The 12,454-nt window shown below is 37.1% G+C and overlaps 1 protein-coding gene across 1 annotated transcript; it reads right to left on the bottom strand.

The window, feature by feature from the left end:
* Positions 1–647: 647 nt before the first annotated feature.
* Positions 648–12,132, bottom strand: LOC128232133 (uncharacterized). Its single transcript, XM_052945514.1, has 6 exons — positions 12,008–12,132; positions 11,753–11,801; positions 11,193–11,316; positions 3,428–3,533; positions 2,781–2,896; positions 648–1,709 (listed from the first exon to the last, which is right to left on the bottom strand). The coding sequence occupies exons 1-6, from the start codon at positions 12,025–12,027 to the stop codon at positions 1,489–1,491; spliced, it is 636 nt and encodes a 211-aa protein (XP_052801474.1). The 5' UTR covers positions 12,028–12,132; the 3' UTR covers positions 648–1,488.
* Between the last annotated feature and the right edge of the window lie 322 nt (positions 12,133–12,454).

A 12,454-nucleotide genomic window follows, 5' to 3' on the forward strand; every position in this document is an offset into this window, starting at 1 on the left:
GTGTATTACCTAAACAAAATTTAAAAGGTAAACTTTCGTTAGTTTGCAAATAATTTCAATCCAATTGGTGATGTGCTTTTTCTTAAAAAAGTGAGTGGTATCTAATTCACTTGTCATGAATAACATTTACATGGCAATGTTGATGTTTCTGATAATAGCCAATTTATTTGACCTATATTAAAGTTTTGTTTTAAAAATCACACCTTAAAAAGTAGCATCCATTTGCGCTATCCTTCCAAATTTGTACCCAATAGTGTCGCTTACATCGTTTCAAAAGATTGCATTGTCTTTAACACTTATAGCTTGTCTATAACAGCTGTCGTTCCGAAAGAGCTTTTTTTCCCACCCACAATAAGTATATCCAAACATTTTGCCTTTCTGAAAATCCTTTCTCCAACCTGACATGAGTAGATCAAAATTATTGGCCATGCTCGAAAATCCTTATCTTGCCCGCGGGCAAAAGATAGACCAAGTATCCCTTATGGAACTCCTTTTTATTATCATCACACAATTACCTCCCTTGTTAAAAACCGTTGTCTGTAGCATGATGGAAACCTTGTCTTCAAAGTTTATTATTTTTCGTCTCAAATGGCACCAAAAAAAGTTTTCACTCTGAATTCAAGAAATAATGCTGCAATCTCCTCAGATCTATTTTTAGAACGATTTGACTATTTACACAATCTACATTACTGCGCGTCTATCAATGACAACCACGAATTATCACATATATATACGCAAATTATTTTCACTACGCACAAAAGTATTGCAGCGAAAAAAAAAACTTTATTTTGTTTAACTGAGGTGGGAGTAAAGACATCTACCATAGCTGCTCGTGAAACCTCGTTTCCGCAAAACACCCTACGCTTGGGTTGGGATGAACCTATCTTACACTCTTGGCCAAGGAAGTAACTTTCAATCTTGCCAACCGGCAAAGATAAAACAGTACCCGTATGGGACTACTTTTTTATTGTAATTACACAATAACCTCCCTTTTGAGAGACCGTCGTCTGTAGTACCATGGAAACCTTGTCTTACGGCAATATTTAAAATAATTATTTCTCACTTCAAAGGGCACCTAAAAAGGATTTCATGGTGATTTCAGTAAATAAGGCTGCACTCTCCACAGATCTATATTAAGAACGATTTGAATATTTACATATTTTGAGTCACTGCGCGAATATCTATGACAACCACAAATTATCACATGTCTATTCGCGATATATATCATAACGAACAAAAGAGGTCCAGCTAAAAATACATTTTAGCTGTATTTTGTTTAAATGATGTAGGAGAAAAAACTTCTACCTTGGTCGCTCGTGTAAGATGGGTTCATCCAACCCTCGCACGGAGTGTTTTGCGGTAACTCGGTAAACCTCGTTTCCGTAAAACACCCTACGCTCGGGTTGGGATGAACCTATCTTACTCGAGCGGCCATGGCAGATACTTATAGTCTATTACAGGCGTCGTTTCAAAAGAGAGCGTTGTCTTTTAAAGATTTGTAGACGTTTCGTTCTCGGTATTGTTTGATGTATTTCGATTCCCGTTCGTACTGCCCTGGTAAGATCGGAGAAGTTCAGCGATGTTTAGACTGACGTTGATTGAGACGTTTAACGTTTCAAGGTCCGTCATTGAGGTGGAAACGTTAACGTCATGTCCTTGGTTGGCCATAACTCGACGGCTTAGTTCTGCCCTAAATCGTCGGCCCGGGTCTTTAAAATTCAAATAAAAGTGATTCCAGTATTATTTATAAGACCAATAATTACGACAATGGCAGGTTTGTTTATATAAATACAAATAACTAGAAATTCAGCAAACCATAAATATATTTGTTCCAGTCTTCAAAAACAACTTTGGAATAATACGAAGCATTTGATAAACATTTGAACTAGTGCACTCCTTTTGACTCCTGCTTTACAATTCATCAAACTTGGTCTATAATTCACACATTCTGGTGCTAGGAACAAGTGTTATGTATGTGGCTAGACGATCGAGAAGAAAAAACCCATCTAGAATGATAACAAGGTTGATCAAACAGTTGACCTTGTGACCTATATTCACCCAGCATGACACATTATTCAACCTGACCTAGATACAGATATTCTTACCAAGTTTTATGAAGATGGGTGAAAACTGTGACGTCAGGAGCGTTTTACAAATGATGTGGGGCTTTGCGCTTAGTGATAATGTTTAAAATTGATATGACGTAAACGACCTAGATTAAGGTTATATACGGCTAGGTTAATAACGACCTAGACTCAAACAGTATCTGACCAAGTTTCAGGAATAAATTGGGATAACATATAGCGCCTAGAGTGTTAGTGAGATGTTTTTAGCATCAAACCATTGACCTATTTTCAGAGTCAATATGAATATACATGAAACTGAAGAGTACACACGTTTCGATAATGTTTAATGATGACTTGGTAGAAATTGAGGCCCCAAGAGTATCAACAAAACATCAATAGGTGACCAATCAGTCTCTGACCAAGTTTCATAAGATTTTGGGATAGCATGTTACGTCAAGAGTGTTAATAAGGTTATTTAAACATTTACATATATTCAGAGTCAATACGACCAAATTTCAAACATGCGTAAAATATCTAGCAAACACAGGTTTCGAAAACGTTTAAGAATGATTGGTTGTTAAATGTGGTTGTTTACAAGCGAGTTGTGAACGACGGACAACGACTGGTCGCAAAACCTTTTCATGTGAAATCCTGTGAGCTAACACTCAGTTGTATGTTTTAATATATTAATGTTTAAATACAAGACATACGTACATATGCTATCAACGTTCGTATTGACGCTTTCGGGCCTTTCTGATGCGCGGCCGTCACTTGACATTGCCCCCTCGACGAAAAGATAGTCACTGCCGTCGTCGTGCATAGCCATCGGGCTGGAAATTCGGGAATAAGTTGCAATGCAATGCAAGGGACATGCAACGTAGCCAGAATTTCCAAGATTCTGATTTAAGTTATAGCGAATCTGTCATTCAATGGGTTATCTTGTCTTTGCTATTGCAGTTATACTTTGAATACCTTAATGATTAAACCGTTGTTATACAGCAGTGTTATGCCGTATATAGAAGCGACGTGTTTTGATAGTGTTTACCGTATGGAAGGATGTTGCTGTTACTGCTGCTGCTACTGATGATGATGTATGATGATGATGATGATGATGATGATTTTGATGATGATGATGATGATGATGATGATGATGGCGACGACGACGACGACGATGACCACGACCACGACGATGATGATGATTATGATTAAGTGGACAACCACACGCTGAAACTAAATATTATTCTAATATTACAGATTGTTTTGCTCATTATAAAACGAGTAGACATGCTTCAAAAAATCTTGGAGAACAAGAGTATACAATAATAAAAGAAATACCACAGTATTAATAGAATGTTCTTTACCCAATCTCTGACGGCATTTGCGGATCTCTCATACGTTGAAATCCTGTGCCGTCATAGTAATACATCCCTGTTGAAATACTCTGAGGATTACCTGTACCGACAACCACTGGAAAGTAAAGACGAGTATAAAAGCATAATAACACGAGATATACTGGTATATTACTGGTGACTATGTATATATCAACAGTGGTGTCCGTTAAGTTAACGGCATAGCGGCCTATTGGCGTGAAGTTGTTTGTCTGGCGGTCTAGCGGCCAAGCGGAGTGAAATTAGCGGTCTAGCGGCCTAGCCGAGTGAAGTTGGCGGTGATACAGCCAAACGGCGCGAAGTTGTTGGTCCAGGGCCCTAGCGGAGTTGATCTAAGCGATCTAACGGCGTGAAGTTGGCAGTTAAGCGGCATGGTGTAGGTGGCCTAGCGGCGTGAAAATGGTGATCTCACAGCTTGAAATTGGCGATCTAGCGGCGTAAAGGGATGATCTTACGGTGTGAATTTGGCGGCCTAGCGATGTGAAATCGCTAGTTATATAATTGCATTATTAAGAGTTAAGAAATTGAGATCATCATCCGTCGTCATGTAATTGTTGAATGCTAGTTACGCAAGAAAATTACAAAATACATACTAGTAGTTTAGTCAAATAGAGTGTAATCTCCGACGAATGGACCCCCAAACAAGGGAGGTGACAATATTTGTTACAATATGAAATTGTCAACTTTACTTGTCTTTCTTACACTAAGTTCACTTAGATCCAATATGATTTACATTCATGCAGCTTGTTTTTTTTTATATTGAGCCGATCTTAATACTTGTTCGACATATATTCAGTTGACATCATTTTTTTCTGTAATACGAGGCTCGCCTTTTCCTTTAAAGATGCACCCTTACTCCCAAATATAATTATCATGATTTATACAATTGTTTAAATATACCAAAAAGGATGATTAAATGTCAAAACAATAGTTCTTATGAGGGATACCGAGTTAAATTTGAAAAAAGGTGCAGAAAGCACAATGTTTCTACCATATGAAATAATAGTAGATCAGAGTAAATCTTTTAGCATTTACCAATCATTTAGTATTTTTGCGTTTTCAGCTAGTAACTACACCGTAAATACACGGTCATAATCTTGTTATTAGTAATCAATATTTTCCAAAACTGCATTATTTAGTAAGTAGTTTAAGGTTTATCAAAATTATCAAATTTTGTTTTTTATACATGTGTTTGTATTAATTTTGAATAAGAGTGTCACTTTAAACATTACTTTACCCTTTACTGGCAACCTCACAAAAAATGTCGATGTAGCCCATGATCTGATTTGATCAAAAAGACATAACATGAGGTTGACTCAGTTTTCAAGGAAATAAGTACACAAAGTGCACCAAGTCCTGAAGAGAAAGTTTTTTTAAAGAAAGGCGGAGAAATCAAGAAGCAAGTGAACTGTACCTCTTCCAAAAACGCTGGCAAAATGCAGCTCTACCTGCAGGCTTTAAGCGTGATTCAAAGGTAATGCTTCCAAAACCGAACAAAGAAGATAACAAGATCCGCTCATATAGACCAATAACACTTGAGAAACAACTAGAAAAGATAATAAAAACCGTCTTACTTAGAAATTGAAGTTAAAAAAGGGTTTTCAAAACATCAAAATGCTTACAGAAAAAATAAGTACAGTACACAGAAGGTAATCAGGTTAATACAAGGGGCAGAGGATGGTCTGAATGAAAAAGTTACAGTTCTAGTTGCAATGGACTTCGGATCATGTTTTGAAAGGGTTTGGAGGGCTGGTCTCCTGAAGAAAGCAACAGATCTAAGGATTGATGAAAGACTTTGGCTGTACATGAAGAAGTTTATAATTGACAGAAAGTAGTCCATTTAAATTAATGAAAACAGATTCGAAGTATCAACATCTAAAAACGGAATCCCAGTGCTAAGCCCAACACACTGTAATCTTTACACAAGTGACAGCGTTGACGCGGTAAATGAAGAACACACAGAGTTCGCAGATGATGTGTCAATTTGGAACAGCCACGAGAGTGCAAATGAAGCGGTCAAATAACTAATGAAGATATGAAGAGTATTACCAACTGGTGCCAAAAGTGAAACATGAACATAGCTCCAGTGAAAACACAGGCCCTACTGATTGGTGATAAATCTAACCTAACCGAGAAGTTAGTCAAGAAATTGAAATTGTTAAAGACAAGAAATTGTTGGGTATCACAATAGATAATGAAGTTAGTTTTGAAAAGCATGTGCAAGAAATGGTTGCATCTGGTTTTAAAGCACTCAGATCACTAGATAGATGTTCTGAAGGCAACAAAGGAAGCAGCCATAAACTTATATGAAGTTATACAGGTCACTGGTCCTCCCAGTTATGGAATTTGTGCTCAGGTACTTGCAACTGTGCCAGAAATGAAACTAAAGCCATTAGGTCCAGAGAGGGGGTATGTTGAAAACAAGTAGCTGCATCTATTCCACTAGTACCGAGACGATTAAAGTCCATACAAACACTCTTCCTCTAAACATACACATTAAAAGAACACAGGCAGAGGAAGCAGTTCGGATAGCAGAGAAGGGATCAGATGATCCACTATAGGATAACTTAAACGGATTGTTAAACCACAGAGAAACCAAGGGAGAAAATCTAACATGTTTCTCCATGCTCATGAGAAGGTTCGGTTAAATTAGGGGCCATATCGAGTTCAGTGACATTGAAAAGGAGTTTGATAATAGCGAATCCTTCATCGGGTTATCACGAACAAGGAAGAAAATTACACAGAGTAAGGAAAACCAAGAAGTAAACATCAACAAAATTCTTGAAGATTGTAAAGAAGAAGTGCTGATGTTCACTGATGGGTCGACTTAAGGCAATCCATGACCTACGGTGTAGGTGCAGTTATATATGTGGATGGCTACAATTCAGCACCAATACAGATCAAGAAACCAGTCTTCTCAAAGTTGAGCAATAACTATGCCGGGGAAATAGTTGGAATAGAGACGGCCCTTACTTTTGCCAGCGAACTGACCACTATAGAAAGAAAAGACATCCGTATCTTCACAGACTGTCGAGCAGCAATAAGGTCAGCGTTTTCCAAAAACCAAAATAGAAACAATACTCAAAATTAAAACTTCAGTTGCTACTCTAGAAGAAAGAGAAAACAAAATTACCATACACTGGGTACCGGGCCACAATAATGTTGCTGGAAACGAACTAGCCGACCAATTGGCCAAAGAAGAAGCCAGAGATGCCAAAAACAGAGGAGAAACAGGATTTCAAAGAGAAAGGGACTACAGAGATTTTAAAAGGCAACTTAAAGAAACTTCCAAGCACGAATGTCAGTATACACACTCCGAAAAGGCAAAATAACTCCAGGACATGTTTTCAATACCTAGACGGAGGAACTGCATAGGAGACAGAAACAGGAATGCTTTTAGTAATATTAACCAGCTTCTGAGTAGACACAGCCATCTCAAAAACCATTGGGCAAAGATAACAGACAGTAACGACCGAAACTGTGACACTTGTCAGGTTCCTGAAACAGTGGACCACTACATATTTCAATGTAGAAGATTTGTAAAGGCTAGAAATGCATAAGAAAGAAGAACGGAAGAGCAACTGAATAGTTTTGCTATTGACTTTGGGCTGATCGTATTAGCCATCCTTGCAGGAGAGATAGAAGACATTTCTGTGGAAGCTTAGGAAGCTTTAGTCACGTCCTTGGCAGTCTATTTGACAGTAACAGGATGTAATAACAAAAAACTCAGACAGTTTTCCGTATTAAGTAGCATTAACAAGAGGTAATAATAAGCAAGAGTTAAAGTACAACGCGAAGTACTAATATGAGATGATAACGGCGTATGTATTCGTCAAAGTACAAGGAGATCACCGGCGACAACAAACCAAAAATCGATAAAACAACAATAACAGGAGCGGTTGGGTGATTTCTAGGAAGAATTATACTGAGGTTGCCCTTTTCAGAATTTGGTAAGAAATCTTAAATATTTCTATTTTTTCTGTACAAGAAAGCTTATATACATATGAAGGATAATATAAAAACAGACAGAACTGAATTCGAAGCTGTGTAAATCGGATAAAAAATTCAATCTTTTTGTTTTGCTTCTATTGTTCAGTACAATTTTTTTATGTATTACGTATGTAAACTGGTTGGTGAGCAGTATCCGGTGAAAAGCAGTATCCGGCAATTATCATTTTCTCCTTTCATTTATTTGTTATGGCAATAGTAGGTGTTATTTTGTAAAATGTGCAAATTTGCCAAGAGAAATTGTCAAACGAATCATTGACTTAATTCAAAAAATTCCAGTGGCACCCTTCTTTCCTCATAAAGACCAGCATGGGTACTTTTGCCTTTTTAGAAATAAATGCTTAAGACTATCAATTATTTTGTTTGTATTGTCTAAAACTTATAATTAGATTATAAATACTCCCACACTTTTCATATCTGGCAGTTGAACCATTATATTAATTCAATAAAACAGAAAATTCTAACATTTTCTGCCAAATTCATAATGTTCAAGTTCCTTATAGCCTCATTCAACCCATTTTTACCCTTAGCACCCTGTCCCTTTTCTGCAGCACTCTGGCCTTTTTAAATCCTGGCTAAAACCATAGGGTTATACGTAGCAAATGCCGGACACTGCTTTTCACTTATCTTAAATTAGGCTTAATTGAACAACTAATTTCGCACGAGCTCCATGTCGTCGCAGAGTTTTATAATAAACAATCTTTAAACGTTGAACCCTGGTTTGTGTAAGGTCAATACCTTTTGCTTTTAACTGTAAAAACTGCCGTTCATTGTTCACCAACGAGTAGAGTCAAGGTCTTTTTCAGCCAGTCAAACGCTATTCTAGGCCAAGTCAGGTCTGAATAAAAAAACATGTGTAGGTCCTATTTTAACCTATTATTTCAGGTTTGTTCTAGACTTTTCGCAGATGGACAACCATCCAATGAGAATCAACTCCCAAGTTAGACATAGTCTACACACAAATATCTACGCCAAACGCGCTTGCTGGGGAGAAAACCCCTAGAATCAATATTTGCCGGTCTACTCAAGAATTCAACTTCAACGTGCTTCTTCTGATCTGGATTCAAGATTGTACACTGACTCAAATTCTGGCCTGAGCGCTCTGCATACAAGCTTACATAAAACCTTCTTGACGAAAGGCGAAAACAAAATTTGCAAAGGGATTAGTCGCTGCATAATACAGTACAAAATTGTATCGTCTGATGTCATACTCAAAATGCGCAATGCTTTAAGATTGATGATTTATTTTCAAATTGTTATTGCCACACAGTAACTTAAATAAAAAGTTAAAAACTCTTGAATGTTTTTTTATTACCCACACACTGAAAGTGGCCATATAGCACATTCAAGTATTTGTGTTTATTGATTTTGTAAGTATAGACTGACTGCAGTGTATAGAGTATGGTTTTTAGTCAACTACTATCTAGGATTGAATAGCCTGCTCCCCTGTTTAACTATCAAGCCGTGAGCGCGCTTCAGATTTATGTTTTAGTCAGTGTTGAGTTGAACTGTGGGTGGATCTGGTTGGTCTGATTTTCTGATGTATCACATCGCCTACGAAAAATGTATCTCTCAGTTTTCCAATCAAAAGAGACTAAGGTTGTCTACCACAAAATCCCAGCGTCGGATATTTATCAGTATTCATAAAATGATATCATTTTAACTGGGAAACCATATGCGCTATTTTGAACGAGGAAACACAGATGACACAGCAACATGATTGTTGCGTGTATTATTTTAACCATGTTAAGCGATTTATTATCGGCCTCCTACTAGCTCGCTTGACAATTGTTGGCTTGTTTTGTGGAAATACACTACCAACCGCGCGTTTTTGCACACTTCGCCGCGATATTTCATTACCACGGACGTTATCTTTTTAATCTAATTTTCACTATACGCCGCAATTGAAGCATAATGCCCACCGCGTCCATGCCTATAATTTCCCCCGCGTTCCACCGCGTCGAGTCACCGCGATACGCGGTGTTGCGAAGTGTTAATTAACTGTATTTCAGGTAGCTGTTAATTCTCTGAAGGCAGAGAATTTGTTGCTGCCCTTTACATATAATTCCAGTTTTTTATTAAACTTATACAAACTCAACCCTTAAACTACAAATCTTGGTTCGTACTCAAAACGTAGTGTAATCCCTGAAAATATGCTTTTCAGCTGTGAAAGTGTTCATACGCTATTGTTACATTGTTCGAAAAAATCTAAATTTCGAATGACCTCGTTTAACCCGTGTGCTTGTGAATAAATACTATCTTGAGTCAATTAACTTTTCAAAAATACTTGAACAAACACTCAATTTTCGACCGACATAATTATCAAGTTTTGGGGATAAAACTGTTTACCCTCGCAATTGTTTGTTATCCATTCTGCAAGCGCGGTTCAATTTACATGTACAATATTCTATTTGTACCATCTTTATCTGTTAAGATACCTGCATATCGCGGTAAGCCGCATTGCGGCGATACGACGCGTGCGTGTTTTCGGAAGTCGTAAGCGATAGCAGCAGACGAACGCGGCGATGACGCGCACTACCGCTTTGGGTACCGTGGAATATATCGCCGCGATGACACATCTCTTCCGCGGTGGTAACGCGGTTTGGTTTTTTTTGCAAAAAACGCGTGGTTGGTAATGTACTGTATTTGCCGATATTTAGACCATCTGGTGTCTAGCCCCTTTAAATATGAAGAGTCACCTCATAAGCAATATTGCAGTGCATTAAGGTGTAAATAGTCGATAAATCGCCTGTAAATGTCGTTGAATCGACATGTTTTGTAAAGGATGTATTCTGTGCCGATTATTTGCTGTCTACATATCCGCGATCGTTATCTATAAATCAGAGTATTGGATGTGCTAAGAGAATTGGGGAATAGTATGGTTGTCGAGATTTGATGACGTAAAGCTTTGGAGAGGGTGATTGTGAGTTGCATGTGATATGCATTACCAATCTGCGCTATGCAGCTAGATGCACAACGATGGATATTATAGTAGCAAGTTGTGGATGATGTTTATATTATTTGTAAGTCAAACATGTTTCAAAAACATTTTTCCATACTGTATTATTGCTATCTTACTACATACAACATCACTTAACACATTGTATGTATATATCACTTATTGTTTGCAGAATTCACAGACCAATCGGCTTTACACCATATTTCGTTATGATATAACACACTATCACACAGTTTTTACATTAAACACGCACTTTTTGCACATTACAAACATAAACAGTTCCACCATATAAGTCATGTTCAGTTTGAATGTAATTTCAATTGATGTTAATCTCATCTCGCAATCACCTCTTCAATTCTTTTCATCATCAAAATCAAGCCTCGACACCTACTTTACCATTCCCCCTGTCTCTCAGCACTTTCAGTGCTTTGATTAAGATAGTGTGCGGTCAAAATTTTCCTTACACTTAAAACTTTGACCTTCACCTTATGATCCAAAAATCAACTGGACATCTACTGACCAAGCACAAACTACCACAGAAGTATCAAAATTCTTAGTAAAACTATTCTCGAATTATTGTGACAGACGACCGACAGACCTCCTGAACATATATGACCGACTGACTGACCTAATTCCAATCTTTTCGAAGTGAGATAAAACATTATGATAAATATGATTATTGTTATTGTTTGGTATTTTATGTAAAGAAAGACAATCGAACAAAATGTCAAGCCCAGTGTTCTATTTTTTTAATAAATAAATTTGTAATACCAACATCTTCCTTGTGATCTGGTCTTCGTCTTGACAACGGTTGTTTACTTCCGGCCACAGTGTTCTCATAGTGCGTGGCTGTTTTCGGGTTCGTTAAACTTCTGTCTTCTGTGTTTGCCGGGGCCTGAAACATTTCAGCAAGTCTTCAGGATTTCCACTAAGATTTTTTTGTGTCAGCGTCAGCTATCATCGCAAAGTGTTTTAAGTTGTTGTTGTTGTTGTTGTTGTTGTTGCTGCTGTTTGTATTGAAAGTTTGCAATGACCGAATAATGATATGAGTGTAAGACAACATGTTATGAGTAAGACCCGGCCGATTTTCTAGATCAAAGGTCAAGGTCTTAAGTCGACGTTAACTTGATGTTTACAGAAACGCTGGTATGCCTATTTCAGGTAAAATAAGTAATATTTGCAATTTAATGTTTAGGTCAAGCTTGCCATAAGACGTTAGTTTGACCTTCGTAGAAATAGTGACATGTCTGTAAAAGGCGAAATAAATATTCGTTGCAAAATAATTTGTTTGTTTTTTTTAAACGTATTACTATAACCATTAACAATCTTACCTTTAACGCGGTGTGTATGTGTTTTGGAACAGTTTCTTGGTTCTGGTATCTGAAATGATTATCAATATTTTATGCCAAGATAAACCCTCGGTGGGAAGGAAAGTATTTACCCCAGCGGCATATATGTGTATTTCTACGCAAAACATAAACATATTGTTACTAGATTTTGAATTTAAACATTTCCAAAACAGCTGAGATTATAGAGCTTAGAATTTAGAATTATTATGAGGGCAAAAGAAAATATGAAAAGTTTACAGTGGATTATGTTGATCCATCTTAATTCCGACTGAAAAACACGAATACTCCCAAATAATTTAAAAAGCATCCACACTCACAGAAAAAATACACATTATGAGACTAGGAAGTAAATTGCGGAAAAGTATACTAGCACATAAAATAGACGTTCATAAAGTGAATTCCGCCTTTACAATCTTTTCTTTAAAAGTCATATAGAGTTGAACCTGTAGTGTCCCTATATTGTTTCTGTATTGTATTTCTATTGTGCTTGTTGTGTTCCTATATTGTTTCTGTATTGTATTTCTATTGTGCTTGTAGTGTTCCTATATTGTTTCTGTATTGTATTTCTATTGTGCTTGTTGTGTTCCTGTATTGTTTATGCATTCTACATGTTGAGGACCTGTAATGGACATGAAGTTTACATTTTTTTTACCCTGTAGTTTACTTGTAGTGTAGTGTACATGA

Source organism: Mya arenaria, chromosome 4 (assembly GCF_026914265.1).
Source record: "Mya arenaria isolate MELC-2E11 chromosome 4, ASM2691426v1".
Taxonomy (NCBI): Eukaryota; Metazoa; Mollusca; class Bivalvia; order Myida; family Myidae; genus Mya; species Mya arenaria.